Source organism: Mustela lutreola, chromosome 13 (assembly GCF_030435805.1).
Source record: "Mustela lutreola isolate mMusLut2 chromosome 13, mMusLut2.pri, whole genome shotgun sequence".
NCBI classification, from domain to species: Eukaryota; Metazoa; Chordata; class Mammalia; order Carnivora; family Mustelidae; genus Mustela; species Mustela lutreola.
In genome coordinates this window covers 78,616,778-78,634,167 of record NC_081302.1, presented here as the reverse complement: position 1 = coordinate 78,634,167, position 17,390 = coordinate 78,616,778, and the positions used below count along the sequence as shown (strand labels likewise).

The 17,390-nt window shown below is 37.8% G+C and overlaps 1 protein-coding gene across 2 annotated transcripts in view; it reads right to left on the bottom strand.

The window, feature by feature from the left end:
* Positions 1–17,390, bottom strand: part of LOC131813534 (phospholipid-transporting ATPase IB-like) — a 249,604-nt gene that overhangs the window by 158,814 nt on the left and 73,400 nt on the right. The window contains exons 12-19 of one of the 2 annotated variants that reach the window (XM_059143871.1): positions 12,081–12,208; positions 10,803–10,880; positions 4,671–4,759; positions 4,366–4,407; positions 3,520–3,595; positions 2,431–2,536; positions 1,868–1,950; positions 632–681 (exon numbers count right to left, since the gene is read on the bottom strand). In XM_059143871.1, coding sequence (XP_058999854.1) covers positions 632–681; positions 1,868–1,950; positions 2,431–2,536; positions 3,520–3,595; positions 4,366–4,407; positions 4,671–4,759; positions 10,803–10,880; positions 12,081–12,208 — 652 coding nt within the window. The remainder of the gene's footprint in view (positions 1–631; positions 682–1,867; positions 1,951–2,430; positions 2,537–3,519; positions 3,596–4,365; positions 4,408–4,670; positions 4,760–10,802; positions 10,881–12,080; positions 12,209–17,390) is intronic. The other variant, XM_059143873.1, reaches the window with a different exon arrangement.

Here is a 17,390-nt window from a genome sequence, read left to right as displayed (position 1 = left end):
ATTCTACATTAGAAATGCTCAGGTGGTGTAAGAGATGAGACTTTGCAAGCCTTCAAAGCAGGGCAATGAACATAAAATCATCAACAATATCCCCAAGCTAGGTTTTGAGGACCAGGCACAGAGGCTGGACCAGAAGGCCCTCTGAAGTCTACAGAGAGAGAAGGATTTGGACACACTGTTTCCTTTGCAGGGGAGGGGGGGGGGGAATTAATTCACTATCTCTTTTTAAAGAAATAGTTTTGGGTTTATTTGGAAAAATAATGTCCAATATTCATCGATTCATCAAATATGTATTGAGCACTTACTTCCACAGAAGTTGACTCCTACCCTCCTGGAACTGAGAGTCCAGTTGGCAACACAGTCACTAAGTAGTAACCCAGACATAAACCTCAAGTCTGACTCTGACAAGGGCTGGGAAGGAGAGGTATAGGACCTCCTCTCAGCTACAAAAAGGGATTTGGCCTAATGATGGCCGAAGAAGTGAGCACCAGGCTCAGATTAAAGAGTGGATAGAAGTAACTAGAATTTTGTGATTCTATATTAAATTTTTGATTTGCATTACCAGATCTCAACTGAGGAGTCACAGAAGGAGCTCTGAGGGATACATGAACAGAATGAAAAGGTATCTTACCTAGAAAACTCCAGGATATTAAGAATTTCAAAGGTGAAGTTTTCTCCCATCTATAGGAAGATAAGACAACAACTTCTTACCCAAGGTGGGGAATAAATAGTACTCATCCTGCAAAAGAGCTCCTTCTTCCAATCAGAAACAAGTTTTACCTCCCCTAAAACTAACATCTTTTTCAGAATACAAATTTCCTTGCAAACCTGATGAAATGATGGTGCCCTCTTCTGGCAAGAATATTGTTTGCAAACGGAGAACTCCGCAAAAATGCTTCTTACAGTGCAGATTTAAGACTAAAACATCCCTTCTCAATAAAAAGTCAGCACTACTAGAAACATTTTATGAAGACTCTCATGTTGCAAGGCTATATGGGGTAAGCAAGGCAATCAACAGAAATGAAAAAACAAGTATTTTCATAAAATTGCACAGATCAAAAAAATCCTTAATTCTTAGATAATTTGAAGAGGTCAACAGGGAAAGAGAAGGCATGCTATAAAATTCTGTATCAATAAAACCTGCATTATTTTCCAAATTTTTCCAGTTATAGCCTTTTGACTTCCTGTAGCCATGATCAATTCACCAATAAAACAATTCAGAACTTCAAATAATTTGAGAGTTGTCCATGTGACACGTACTACAGATATAAAGATGAATCAGTCAGTCCATTCTGCTAGGACTGAATGTCCAGTAGACATCCCTAACCACTGCATTATCACTAGAAAAAAAATTAGTGTGTTGGGCACCAAGTTCACATTGCTTCAATTCTTCCCCATCATATCAAAGGCTTGCGGTGAATGGTCACCAAGACAAAACAAGAAAAATACATGCGGAATATATATTACATGTAAGGAATAAATCAACATAACGAACTCACCAAAAAATAGTTTGAAAAATTCCAATTTTCCATTAAAGAATATTATATTTCTTGAAGATCTGATGATGCTAAGTTCTTTAAATAGCTCACTTTTATTGAGTACCCTCTCTGCTTCAAGCACTAATTCCGAATACTTTACACATATTAATTCATTTAATCCTTGCAAAAAACCCTATGACATGCATTATGAGAAGACTGGGGCAAACACAGGAGTTGAGGAACATGCCTGAGAACCTGGCTGGGAAAGTGTGGGACCACATGGGAATCCCAGGCACTGTGATTCCAGAGCTCCTGCACTCAGCTACTCTACTTGTGTCTCTCTGGAAGGGGCGTGGAAGGCATGACCAAGTACATAAGACGCTACTCACGACTTCTATGGTGACAGAGGTTGGTGTTCTTGCAGTAAAAACAAAGCCAAGGTTCTTCATTCCTTTCACTAAAGCTGCTTCATCTGTCAATAAGAAGTCTGTATTAACGGAGATTGAGCAAATACATTAATACCAAATTTAATTTAAAAGATTTCTGTTCTCCAGCACTAAAATACCACTTTTTTTTAACTTGGCTTTTTTTAATCCAAATGGTACCAGAAAGCATTCATAAAAGAGGAAATTTGGTTAAACAGGCCTCTTTCAGTGTGGCTAAGATACATTTCTTTCTTAGTACTCATTTGGTTTTTCTTCTACAAGCCATTCATGGAATCTCCACGACATGTTGCAGCATCTTAATCTGCCCCCTTCCACATTCCTGGGTATAAGTAAATGTTCTATTGAACCCCAGCTCAGAGAGCCCTCCCCACCAGCCTCCTTATGGCAGTCTTCAACAGGAAGGAGCAACACAGGAGCCACCTGGGAATCAGCGGCAGCATGGCAGCAGCATGGCATCTTCTCAAGGCTCATCCCCTGCACGGAGCTCTCGGAGGGCACGCACCTACCTGGGGAGGAAGCCTGGTAGATTATGTTATTCCCGTCTCTCTCAGGAACAACAGTGTGGCACACACACAACAGGGTAAGAAATTCCTTTATATAATCTTTCGTGGGCTATAAAAAAAAAAAGGCACAGAGCTAGTGAGTCTCTTCCAGCACCAGTGACATAAGAGTTACATACAGTCTGTGATTCCTATCAACTGTGGTTTCACCTTAGATACACAGAGTCAGACACTGACTACAAACCAGATCACGCACTCAAACGTCTTTGGAGTGCAGATCCCAAAGCAGAGAGAGACCTCGGTGAAGAAGAGGACCCGGCTCTCTTGGAGCTTCTATTCTCTCTGGGGAAATGGGTTTTCTCAAAGCTGGAGGAAACAAATGGGGGTTATCACAGAGAGAAGAGGGGCCTATTTTACGGAGGTGATCAAGAGGAAAGAGAATACATCAAGGAGATAATATTTAATTTAAGACCTGAATGGAAGTGTTAGTTAGCTGTGGTCACCGACATGTGACTGTGGTACATACTAGGCAAAAGGAAGAGCACTTTCAAAGGCCCTCAAGTCAGAAAACATCGTTTGTGAACTTCAAGACAAGTGTCACTCCAGCATCTTGAGCAAGGTGAACAAGGACACAGAATGAGGTTGGAAAGAAAGTCACAGTAATGAATTAGGATTTTATCTTGGGGGAGGAGGGGTGCCAGTCCCCTGAAGGTTTTTAAGCAAAGGAAGGGCATGTACAGCTTTATGTTTTAAAAGATTGCTTTTTGTTTTGAGAAGACCAAGATTTCAGATCAAGTAGATCAGTATCTTATAACTGGTAAGTGAAGGTATTGGTAACATACAATAGACTCAAATAGCTTAGAAACACTTAGAGATTTTCTTACACAGATTGCCACACAATAAAATGTTCTTTTTTAATGTTTGGATTCATTCACACTAACAAGTTTAGCACACCCCTCCTCACATCAGTATGAAATCTGCTATTAACATTAAAAAAAAATTCAAGACTCTTCCCTACCCCAGAAAATTATGCCTTTTAATAAACCATGTATATTTGAAAGTTATTGTTGACTTTGAGTGAAATAGCAGACTTACGTGGCCATTTTCAAAGTTGTACAATAATCTTGGGTCATTAAATTCACAGGAATCTGTGATGACAGAGGGTGACAGACTGAGGAAGAACAGAGAAAATTCTCTGTAACAAAAATTCCTGATGGGGGCCAGTGAGCAATCAAAGGGACTCACAGCCCCTTGTTCTGTGTTCAGTAAGTTACACTATAAAATCTACAGAGCAACCACTGACCCTTAAACAACATGGATATCAACTGTGCACATCCACTTACAGATAGATTTTTCTCATACAATGTATTTTGTCTTCCTTGTAATTTTCTTAAGACCATTTTCTTTTCTCTAGCTTTATTGTAAGAGCACAGTATATAACACATATACAAAATGTGTGTTAATCAACTGTTTCTATTATCGGTAAGGCTTCTGGTCCGACAGTAGTAGGCTTTTAGTAGTTAATTAGGAGGTAAAAACTATACATGGATTGTAAGCCACAAGGAGAGTGTCAGCACCCCTAGTTCCCTGTTTTTCAAGGGTAAAAACTGTATAGTAAGTATTTAAAGTTCTGTCAAATTATAATTCTCTCAGGGCTCAACTTGCAAAATGGCACTAGAAAATGCCTAAATTTGTGTTGAATCCCATATAGTTATACAGAATTTAAGACAGTAACTATAAAAGAAACAAATCAAAGCCTGGATTCTGGGTTCTTTGAGTATCACGTGGGAAAGGTCTACCCAGGAGAGATCTCTGGGAACTGCCTTTGGAGGTCTGGACAAGGGACAGCTGTGTTGTATATCAGAACTCCGGTACTGAGAAAAGTTCCACTGCAGGGAGAAAGGAACATGGGCAGAATAGAAGAGAATGTTGTCTACTTACCTTAATTTTCGGATATCGGTATCACTTTTCTCTGACTGATTTCTGATGGAAAATGAGGGAGGAAAATATACTGGTTTAAGATTATAGATATAAAATGCTTTAGGAATTCCAACCATGCATAAAAGCAGATATAAACCATATTTGTTTAAGAACTGCAAATTTTCATTTAGGTCATATTAACTTTTATTCTCATTTAGATACAGCTATGTTATTAGACATGCGTATAAGTTTTGAAGTAAATAAATGCTTACTAGTTAAGACAGAAATGAGAATTTTCAACAGAGCATGGCAATAAGAACACTTACCCATAAATTATACCTGCAATGGTACACTTCTTAAATGTCATAATATTGCAAGTGAGGGTTCCTGTTTTATCAGAAAATAAGTATTTTACCTAAACAAAGAAAAAACCAACATGATAAACAACATAAATATAAAATATATTTAGAGAGCAAAGACAAAGTCAAGTTCTTTCTCTTCAAATCCTCAAAATCTTTGAACTTTTAGAAAACCAGAAGTTCACTTTATAAGAATTCTACCTTTAATATTTATACTTCTTTCAGAGATTCTCTTTTGTTTTATGTTACAGATAAAATTCTGTTAATATGCAAAATAAATTTCAAGCCATCAAACCTAAGAAAATCAGAAGTCCAATTCATTTTTTTTTTTTTGCCACAAGAAATCTCATCAAAAATCTCTAGAAAACATTAAGTTTCCATATAGATGGATATCCATATAGATGGATACATAGACACACACATACCCCCAAAACCAAACAAAGATACCACAAGGAAAAAAAAAAACAAAACACAGGCCAATATCCCTGACAAACACAGATGCAAAAATACTCAACAATACTCAACATATATTAGCAAATCGGGGGGGGGGGGGGCTGTGTGGCTCAGTCAGTTAAGCAGCTACCTTCAGTACAGATCATGATCCCCAGGTCCTGGGTTCGAGTCCCGCATCGGGTACTCTGCTCAGCAGAAAGCCTGCTTCTCCCTCTACCTGCCTCTCCCTTTGCTTGTTCTCGCTCTCTCTCTCTGTCAAATAAATAAAATCTCTAAAACAATCAAACAAACAAAATACTAGCAGATCAAATTCAACAGTACATTGAAAGGATCACACAACATAATCAAGTGGAATTTATTCCAGGGATATAAAAATAATCAATGTGATTTACCACGTTAACAAAATAAAGGATAAATATCATAAGACCGTTTCAATAGAAGCAGAAAAAGCATTTCATAAGATTCAATATCCATTTATGATTAAGAAAAAACCTCAAGTAAGTGGGATTAAAGGAACAAATTTCAACATAAAGGCCAATATGACAAGCCTGCAGCTAACACCAAGGTCAATGGGGAAAAGCTGAAAGCTTTTCCTCTAAGATCAGAAGCAAGAAAGGGTGCCTCCTCTCACCACTTTATTCAACATAGCATTGGAAATCCTCGCCAGGACAATTAGGCAAGAAAAATAAAAAGCATTCAAATTAAAAGGGAAGAAGTAAAACTGTCACTATTTTCAGATGACATTTTACATATCAAAAAATTTTTTTAAGATTTTTTTATTTATTTATTTGACAGAGAGAGATCACAAGTAGGCAGAGAGGCAGGCAGAGAGAGAGAGAGAGGAGGAAGCAGGCTCCCCGCTGAGCAGAGAGCCCAATGCGGGACTCGATCCCAGGACCCTGAGATCATGACCTGAGCCAAAGGCAGCGGCTTAACCCACTGAGCCACCCAGGCGCCCTTACATATCAAAAATTTTAAAGACTGCACCAACAACCTGTTAGAATTAAGGATTCAGTAAAGTTGAAGAATATAAAGTCAACATACAGAAATCGATTGATTTTGTTTCTCTTTATTTTATTTTTTAATTTTTGAACTTTTTAAAAATAAACTTTATTTTTTAGAGCAGTTTTAGATTCACAGCAAAACTGAGTGGAAAGGAGAGCGTTTTCATCTATCTTCTGCTCCAACACATGCATAGCCTCCCCCACGAAGTGACATCCTGCCCTAGACTGGTACATCTGTTACAGTCAATAAAACAACACCGCCTTACCACTCTTACCAAAGTCCACAGTTTACATTACAGTTCACTCTTTTTATTTTAATTTTTTTTTCAAATTTTTATCTAAATCCTAGCCAGTTAACGTATAGTATAATATTGCCTATCTATACATTAATAATGAACTATCAGAAAAAGAGAAATTAACAATTTCATTTACAACTTATCAAAAATAACAAAATACCTAGGAATAAATTTAATCAAGGGAAAGACCAATATACTCATGAAAGAAAGTGAAAAATACACAAATACATGAAAAGATATTCCACTTTCATGCATGTACATTCCACATGAAGCAAACTACAGATTCAGTGTAACCTCTATCAAGATTCCAGTGGCATTTTTCACAGATTTAGAACAAACAATCCTAAAATGTGTATGGAACCACAAAAGACCCCAAATAACCAAAGCAATCTTGAGAAAGAACAAAGCTGGAGGCATCATGCTTCCTGATTTCAAACTACATTACAAAGCTATAGGCAATCCAAATGTATGGTATTGGCATAAGAACAGAAACATAGATGAGTGGAACAGAATAGATAGCTCATAAATAACCAATGAATCTCTGGTCAATTAATTTACAACAAAGGAGGCAAAAATATACATTAGGGAAAGGACAGTCTTTTTAAAAAATGGTGTTCAATAAATAAATGACAGTCTCTTCAATAAACTGGACAACCACATGCAAAAAAATGAAACTGGGCCATTTTCTTACACCATATACAAAATTATCCCAAAATGGACTAGACTTGAACAGAAAAACCTGAAACTGTAACACTTCTAGAAGAAAACATAGGTAGTAAGATCTTTGACATCAGTCTCAATGATGACTTTTTTGATTCAACACTAAAAACTAAGACAACAAAAGCAAAAATAAACAAGTGGGACTACATTAAATTAAAAAGCTTCTGCAAAGCAAAGCAAACCACCAACAAAATAAAAAGATAGCACAATGAATGGGAAAAATATTTGCAATTCATATATTTGGGGAGGGGGGTTGATATCCAAAATATATAAAGAACTCATACAACAGCAAAATAATCCAATTTAAAAAATGAGGAGAGCATCTCAATAGACATTTTTCCAAAGAAGACAAATGGCCAACAGACACATGAAAAGATGCTCAGCATCACTAATCCCCAGAGAAATGCAAAATAAAACCATAATGATATATCACTTTCACACCTGTTAGAATGGTGATTACCAAAAGACAAAAAATAACAAGTGTTGGTGAGATGTGGAGAAAAGCAACCCTTGATGCACTGCTGGTAGGAATATAAATTGAGACAACCACTACAGAAAATAACATAGAATCTCCTCAAAAAATTAAAAATAGAACTACCAGCAATTCCACTTCTGGTTATTTATCTGAAGAAAATGAAAAAACTAATTTGAAAAAATATAAGCATCCCCATGTTCATGGCAGCATTATCTACAAAAGCCAAGATGAAACAACCTAAGTGTCTGTCACCAGATGACTAAAGAAAATGTGGTGTATATGTAATATAATGATACATAATAATACACACACACACACACACACACACACACACACACACACACAATTCAGGCACAAGAAAGAAGGAAATCTTGCTGTTTGTATAACATGAAAATACTTTGAGAGCATTATGTTCTCTGAAATAAGTCAGACAAAGAAAGACAAATACCACATGATCTCACATGTGCGATCTGAAAAAGAAAAATAACTCATAGCTACAGAGAACAGATCAGTGGTTGCCAGAGACAGAAGTGCTGGGTGAGCAAAATGGGTGAAGGGGGCTGAAAGGTACAAACTTCCAGTTATAAACTAAATCCTGAGGATATAATGGATAGCATGGGGGGGGGGGGATTGGTAATTAGAGCATGTTCCAAAAAAATGCTATATTGCAAATTCAAGTTCTCATCACCAGAACTCTGTAAATAGCTATGGTGACGATGTTAACTAGATGTATCGTGGTCATTTTGCAATATTTACAAACATCAAACCACTATGTTGTATACACCTGAAGCTAATATAATCACATGTGTCAATTATACCTCAATAAAAAAGGAAAAGAAGCAGTGTTAAAGCATTTATTATTGTGGTAAAATGTACATAGATAAAATTTACCATTTTAGCCATTTTTAATTGTTATTCAAAAATTCACATAATTGTGCAACCATCACCACCATCCATCTCCAGAACTTTTTTATCATCCCAAACTGAAATTCCTACCAGCTCAACAATACAGTACCTCTTCATTCTCTCCTGTCCCACAGCCCCAGGTAACCACTATGCTGCTTTCTGTCTCTATGAGTCTGACTATTCCAGGTACCTCAGATAAGTGGAATCTACTATTTGTCCTTTTCTGTCTGGCATGTTCCATTTAATGGCATGTTGTAGCATGTTTCTGAATTTCAGTCATTTTCAGGGCTGAATAATACTCCATTTTATGTATCTACCGCATTTTGTTTAACCACGTAGCTATTGATGGACATCTCCTCTGTTTCCACCATTTGGCTATTGTGAATAATTCTGCTAAGAACATCTGTGTACAATAACTTGTTGAGTCCCTTCTTTCAATTCTTTCATGAAAATATCCAAAAAGTGAAATTGCTGGAACATATGGTGATCCTTGGTCTAATTTTTTGAATTTTCACCATACTGTTTTCCACAATGACTGCATCACTTGATTTTCACCAGTAGTGCACCAGGGTTCCATTTCTCCATGACCTCAAGAACACTTGTTGTTCTATGTTGTTATTATTGTTTTATAGTAGCTGTCCTAGTGGGCGTGAAGTGGTGTCTCAATGTGGCTTTGATCTGCATTTCCCTAAAGATTAGTCATGTTGACCACCTTTTCATCTGCTTATTGTCCATTTATACATATATATCCTTTGGAGAAATGCCTATTAAAATCCCTTGCCAATTCTTGAATTAGGTTATTTGTGGTTTTGCTGTCAAATTTTAGTTTTTTAACATATTCTGAATAGTAAACCCTCTGTGGTCTTCTCTTTTCAATTTCATTGATTTCTGCCCTTATCTTTATGTCTTACCTACATAAACAATATAATTAATTTTTAAAGTTTGAGTTCCACACCCACTTTTATTATATTTAATTACTACCCTAAAGAGGCTAGAGTCAATGGACTACATGAGGTAATAAAGTGCTCTTTTCCCAACTGTCAACAGAAAACATATGTTTAAAGGATTAGCAAGTAATCAGATATTCATGAGCAGAATCTAGAATGCTAATGATTCCATCCTCCTTCACCTTTAGTTGTCCAAAGTAAAAATATGTTCATGTTGTCAGATCATACATTTCCAGGCACCAAAAATCTCCTAAAATAAATATTTACTGAGAAGTCACTATTCAAATGATACCATACAATGTGACCCTAAATTAGAAAGCATACATGCAAATTACTGGTTAGAATTATTAGCATTAGTCAAATCCCTTCTTCATACTAGGTACTGTGCTGAGTATATCACAAATACATTATATTATTCAATCCTCATAATAGCTTTCTGAAGTAGATGTTATGATCACACCTGATTTACAGATCATGGTAACATTGCTTGTCAGGGTTTACTCTCCAGAAGCTTAACTCCAAAATTCTGCTTCTACCATAATTTACATATTGCCTCTAATTAATTGAGCAAAGGGAAATTATAATTATAATATATATACTATGTATATTATAAATTATAATCTTGTAAAAAAATATTAAGAGCAAAAAATAATTACAAAATTTAACAATCATTAGTCTTCCTCCTTTCAGGTCCCACCCAACTGTGGGAGTTAGTTGGGTTTTTCCAGCTATTCTCTGGTATAATTGACAAATAACCAGGAGCTTTTAAAAACAATTTATACTTGTAACAGTGCCACTGCCATTTAGAAGGTAACCAACTTTCTATTGGTTACATGGCATCATTTCTGCCCTTTTCTAGTGTACTATAGGGACTAAAGGCCTGAGGGTACACCTGAGGGTGAGGCAGGTGTGAAATTTTGCAGCAGGTTTCAAATGCTTTCTTATAGGTCATCTGCCATAGAGAAGCAGAAGCATAGCCCCCATTGACAGGTCCCCACGCTCCTGTGACTCCCTGAAAGTTAACTGAAAACTTGAGAGCTAACTGAAGATTTCCCTACCTGCTTCTCCAGCTCTTCTCTCTCATAAGCACATTAATAACCTGTATCAGGCCCATTCTACTTGCAACCCATGATGGGTTATCAATATTTTTAACAAATCCTACTTTTGAAGCTCCATATGAGTATCACATTCACTACTGCCTATGGCTGGATTCAGCACTTCGACTTTGCTCACACTCTCCCTAGATCCACCTTCTTCAAAGTTCCTGTCACATACCCAGTCCCTGAAATAGTCCTCACCTGCCCAAGCTCTTCGTTAAGATTGGATGTTCTGGCCATGGCATAGACATCATTTCGTCTGTAATGCATATCTTCATCCTGCAAGAAATGAACAAAATAGCCAACCCACACAATCAGAACAAGGCTCAAAATTTCTTCAGATCAACTCTACTGCCACTGGTCTTCTGACATGGCTGACATGAGAAAGAATTCAAAATGGCAAGTCTAGAATACTTAGAGAGTCTTGGTTCTAGTTTTACATGTACATTGCCAGAGCTGATTCAGGAGAGGCAATGCTACACAAAAATAAATGTCAGTGTATCGTTGGTTTGGGTGTCAGAAGACTTGGTTTCCAAATCCTGGCTCTGCCTCAGACACTCTGTGGAATCCTAAGGGTGTTTTGCAGCTACTCCATCCATAATGCGGGGGCAATAACATAGATCTCACAGTGCTACTGTGAAAAGTAAATGAGAATACATTTAAAAGCACTCTATCTCATTTTGTGGTTGTAAAAGATAACAATACACTTCCAGTGATGGTAATTCCTTGACACATTTTAATGAGATACCTAGCAAAAATTTTATTTCCAGGAAATATCTTTTTAAATAGAACTGAAGGGACACTTGGGTGGCTCAGTTGGTTAGGCGGCTGCCTTCAGCTCAGGTCATGATCCCAGCATCTTGGGATTGAATCCAACATCAGGCTCATCAGGGAGCTTGCTTCTCCCTCTGTCTCCCACTCTGTCTGCCTGTGCTTGCTCTCTCTGACAAATAAATAAATAGAATCTTTAAAAAAAAGTTTAAATAGAACTGGAAATTGCAAACATACATTCAAATTGGTAAATTCATTCAGTCACATGTCATTAAGTATTGGCTTAAATGAATGCATGGTTTTCAGCTAAGAAATCTTTTCCTTATTTTGAGGGGATTCTGGAATAGCTGTTTCACTCTTGCCAAGATATGTAAATCTATTATAAGTCTACTGGACTCCCCTTCTCTAGAGTATCTTCAATTTTAATGGGCTATCTCTTTACAGTTGCTGCTAAGCCACTAGCTCTTAAATCTTTCCTTTCAGTTAGGAAAAATATCTACAGCAATGGTGCCCTCAAGAGTGACTCAGAGATACCCAGGCACAGCTAGGTCAGGTTGACAGTGTTTGGCTTTACTGTCAAAAGCACAACTGGCCCATGTGCTAGCCCCACGATGATAAACTAGTTATGCTGATTTTCAAATCCAAAGCCACAGATCAAGAGAGAACTATTTTTGCTTTTTTTTTTAATTATCTGATTTTAATACTCACCCAGTTTATAAACATGGCCTGAATGTATTTCACAATTTCCAGAGTGACAAGCAGGCTAATGGGGATGAGATTGTGGTACAAGATGATGAACACCAGTAAGTCAAACCCTAAGCTGTAGGAGATGTATTCTGTGGAAGAAGATCAGAAGAACTATGTCACAGCTTTAGGCAGTATCTTTCTTCACGTTTGTTTGTGTTATTACTTGTTATAACTGTGAATATTTCTGCATGAAAATTCTTTAAAGTATAATTAAATGGACACATCAAAATGGCTTTTAAGGAATCCCTGAAGCAACAACCATATAATAGGGTAGATGGCAAGTATCAAGGTACAAGATCTAGCAAGAGATAGACCCTGCCATCAGGGAGCTTTGGATGCAGTTTGAGAAAGTAAGATGAGTCAGGAATTATGGCATGATGAATTCTGTGATAGCACTGAACACGGAGACTAGCAACAAAAGCACAAAGTGGAAGGCCCAGAATAAAGGCACAGCAAAGTTTTGGAGAAGGGGGTTTGTTAAATGGCGAAGATGAGAGGAGGAGAATGAGAATGACATCTTATTTACCTGGAACTACATGGCTTGAAGACAAAGAAATAGTGATTTTTAAAACTCAGGGAAAGAAGAAAAGTGAAGCCAAAAGGAAAAGGGGAAAAAAATTGAAACATGTCATGATATACTCATTTTTAAAGAGGCAGACACATTTGAGAGAGTAATTTTCCAATAAAAATTCAATCTAACAGAGAAAGAGTAAAGATGGTGGAGGAGTAGCAGGCTGAGATGACATCAGGTAGCAAGGGATCAGCTAGATAGCTTGTCAAATCATTCCAAACACCTACAAATCCAACAGGAGATCAAAGAGAAGAAGAGCAGCAATTCTAGAAACAGAAAATTGACTACTTTCTGAAAGGTAGGACCTACGGAGAAGTGAATCCAAAACGACAAGAAGATAGACTGTGGTGGGAGGGGCCGGCTTCCAGCAAGTGGCAGAGCAATGTAGCACAAAATCGGGACTTTTAAAAGTCTACTCCATTGAGGGACATCGCTCCAGAATCTAAGCGGGGGTGGAGCCCTTGCGGGGACAGCATGGTCTCAGGTCCCGCAAGGTCACAGAAGGATTGGGGGTGTCGGAGTGGCACAGATCTCACAGGTATTAGAGCAGAGAAGCTGGAGACAGAGATGGAGCTAAGGAATGAGCTCTCAACTCAGGGTTACCTTACACTGTGATCTGTGGTGCAGTTGGGCCACTGTCCTTTGAGCAGGCACCCCACAAGTGGCAGATCCGAGGAGACCTCCATGGAGGAGCAGCAGGTATCTGCTGGGTATAGAGACTCCAGGCAGGGCTGTGTGCCAGAGACAGAGATGCTCGGCCACAGGCTGGATGAGCTCAGCACACGGCCAGAGGCCAGGGAGACAGGAGTGATTGAGTGCTTTTCTCCTATGGCACACTGAGGAGCAAGGCCCCCAGCTCTCAGCTCTCCTGGCCAGATTGGGAGGCCGCCATTTTCATTCCTGTCCTCCAGAACTCTATGGAAAGCATTCAGGGAACAAAATCTCCCAAAATGAACCCCAGCAGATTACCTAGCCCAGCCCCTGGTAAGGGCAGTGCAATTCCACCTCGGGCAAAGACATTTGAGAATCACTACAACAGGCCCCTCCCCAAGAAGATCAACAAGAAATCCAGCGAAGACCATGCTCACTTATCAAGGAGAACAGCGGAATTCCAGAAAAGAAAGCAAAGCATGGAATTCATGGTTTTCTCCCCATGATTCTTTAGTCATGCAAAGTTAATTAATATTTTTAATTTAATTTTTATCTTATTCGAATTTTCTTTAACTTTTACTCTTTCCTCTTTTAAGGTTTTTTAACTAGATTATCTTAACAATACCTTTCATTTAAAAAAATCTTCTGAACCTTCATTATTATAGTCATATCTTATCCTTCATTGTATCTAACTTTATTTTTTGTACACACATAGGTATTTTTCCTTCTAAAAAGTTTTGGGATACAACCTCTTCTAATGGAACAAAATATACCCTAAATCTCGCACAGGGCTTTGTTCTAGGCTCTAGCCTGAGCAAATTCTCTCCACGTTCTTTTTCCTTCTTTTCCCAAACAACTTATCTTATCAACTCCTTTTTTAGAATATTTTAAAAATTTTCAACTTTACAGTCCTATTCCATCCCTTCATCATGTTTACACTTATTTTTGTATTTTTGTATATATACAAAGTTTTTATTTCTTTAAAAATTTGGGAGGTAGTTTCTTCTAAGAGACCAAAATACTCCCAAAATTAAGTGTGTGGCTCTGTTCTATTCACCAGTCTAATATTTATATTTCCTTTTTTCTCTTTATTTTAATTTTTTTTTAAATTTCTTTTTACCCTTTCTTTCCCTCACAATTTGGGATCTCTTCTGCTTTGCTGCATGCACATTTTTCTGGGCTCTCTACCACACCTTTAGTATTTTATTCTCTCCTTCAAATATTCTTATTAGGATAAAATGGCAAGGCAGAAAAACTCACCACAAAAAAAAGAACGAGAGGCAGTACCAAAGGCTAGGTGACCTAACTAATATGGACATTGGTAATATGTCAGATCTAGAGTTCAGAATGATGATTCTCAAGGTGCTAGCTAAAAGGCATGAAAGATAATAGAGAAACACTGTCTGGAGAAATAAAAGGCCTTTCTGGAGAAATAAAAGAACTAAAATCTAACCAAGCTGGAAACAAAAAAGCTATTAATGAGGTGCAACAAAAAATGGAGGCTCTTACTGCTAGAATAAATGAGGCAGAAGAGAGAATTAGTGATATAGAAGACCAAATGACAGAGAATAAAGAAGCAGAGCAAAAGAGAGACAAACAATTATTGGAACATGAGGGGAGAATTAAAAAGATAAGTGATAGCATAAGATAAAACAACATTAGAATAATTGGGATTCCAGAAGAAGAAGAGAGAGGGGAGCAGAAGGTATATTGGAGAGAAATATTGTACAGAATTTCCACAATATGGCAAAGGAAACAAGCATCAAAATCCAGGAGGTGCAGAGAACCCTCCTCAAAATCAATAAGAATAGGTCCACACCCCGTCACCTAATAGTAAAATTTACAAGTCCTAGCGACAAAGAGAAAATCATGAAGGCATCCTGGGACAAAAAGTCTGTAACATACAATGGTAAAAATATTAGATTGGCAGCAGACTTATCCACAGAAACCTGGCAGGCCAGAAAAATCTGGCATGATATATTCAGAGCACTAAACAAGAAAAACATGCAGCCAAGAATACTATATCCAGCTAGGTTATCATTGAAAATAGAAGGAGAGATAAAAAGCTTCCAGGACAAACCAAAATGGAAAGAATTTGCAAACACCAAACCAGCTCTACAGGAAATATTGAAAGGGGTCCTCTAAGCAAAGAGAGAGCCTAAAAGTAGTAGATCAGAAACGAACAGAGACAATATACAGTAACAGTCCCCTTAAGGCAATACAATGGCACTAAATTCATCTCTCTCAATAGTTACCCTGAATGTAAATGGGCTAAATGCCCAATCAAAAGACACAGGGTATCAGAATGGATAAAAAACAAAACAAACAAAAAAAAAAAAACCCACAACCCACAGAATGGGAGAAGATATTTGCAAATGACAGTACAGACAAAAGGTTGATATCTAGGATCTATAAAGAACTCCTCAACACACACAAAACAGACAATCATATCAAAAAATGGGCAAAAGATCAGACGAGATTGGGCGTGTTCAGGGTGGTATGGCAACGTGGACGGGACTGGAAGAGATTATGCTGAGTGAAATAAGTCAAGCAGAGAGAGTCAATTATCATATGGTTTCACTTATTTGTGGAGCATAACAAAAATCATGGAGGACATGGGGAGTTAGAGAGAAGGGGGTTGGGGGAAATTGGAAGGGGAGGTGAATCATGAGAGACTATGGACTCTGAAAAACAATCTGAGGGGTTTGAAGTGGCAGGGGGGTGGGAGGTCGGGGTATCAGGTGGTGGGTTTTATAGAGGGCATGGATTGCATGGAGCACTGGGTATGGTGAAAAAATAATGATACTGTTATGGTGAAAATAAATAAATGAAAAAAATTTTTTTAAAAATGGGCAGAAGATATGAACAGATACTTCTCCAGTGAAGACGTACAAATGGCTATCAGACACATGAAAAAATGTTAATCATCACTAGCCCTCAGGGAGATTCAAATTAAAACCACATTGAGATATCACCTTACACCAGTTAGAATGGCCAAAATTAGCAAGACAGGAAACAACATGTGTTGGAGAGGATGTGGAAAAAGGGGAACCCTCTTACACTGTTGGTGGGAATGCAAGGTGGTGCAGCCTCTTTGGAGAACAGTGTGGAGATTCCTCAAGAAATTAAAAATAGAACTTCCCTATGACCCTGCCATTGCACTCCTGGGTATTTACCCCAAAGATACAGATGTAGTGAAAAGAAGGGCCATCTGGACCCCAATGTTTATAGCAGCAATGGCCACAGTCGCCGAACTGTGGAAAGAACCAAGACGCCCTTCAATGGACAAATGGATAAGGAAGATGTGGTCCATATACACTATGGAGTATTATGCCTCCATCAGAAAGGACGAATACCCAACTTTTGTAGCAACATGGATGGGACTGAAAGAGAAATAAGTCAAGCACAGAGAGTCAATTATCATATGGTTTTACTTATTTGTGGAGCATAGCAAATAGCATGGAGGACATGGGGAGTAGGAGAGGAGAATGGAGTTGGGGGAAATTGGAAGGGGGGTGAACCATGAGAGACTCTGGACTCTGAAAAACAATCTAAGGAGTCTGAAGTGGCAGGGGGGTGGGAGGATGGGGTCCCAGGTGGTGGCTATTATAGAGGGCACGGATTGCATGGAGCACTGAGTGTGGTGCAAAAATAATGAATACTGTTACGCTGCAAATAAATAAATAAATAAATTTTTAGATGACAATAAAAATAATTTTTAAAAAAACATCAATATGCTGTCAACAAGAAATTCATTTTAGACCCAAGGACACCTCCAGATTTAAAGTGAGCAAGTGGAAAACAATCAAAAAAAGCTGGTGTGGCAATTCTTATATCAATTAGATTTTAAGCCCAAGACTACAGTAAGAGATGAGGAAGGACACTGTATCATACTCAAAGGGTCTGTCCAACAAGAAGATCTAATAATTTTAAATATCTATGCCACTAACATGGGAGCAGCCAACTATATACACCAATTAATAACAAAATCAAAGAAACACATGGATAATAATATAATAATAGTAGGGGATTTTAACATGCCCCTCACT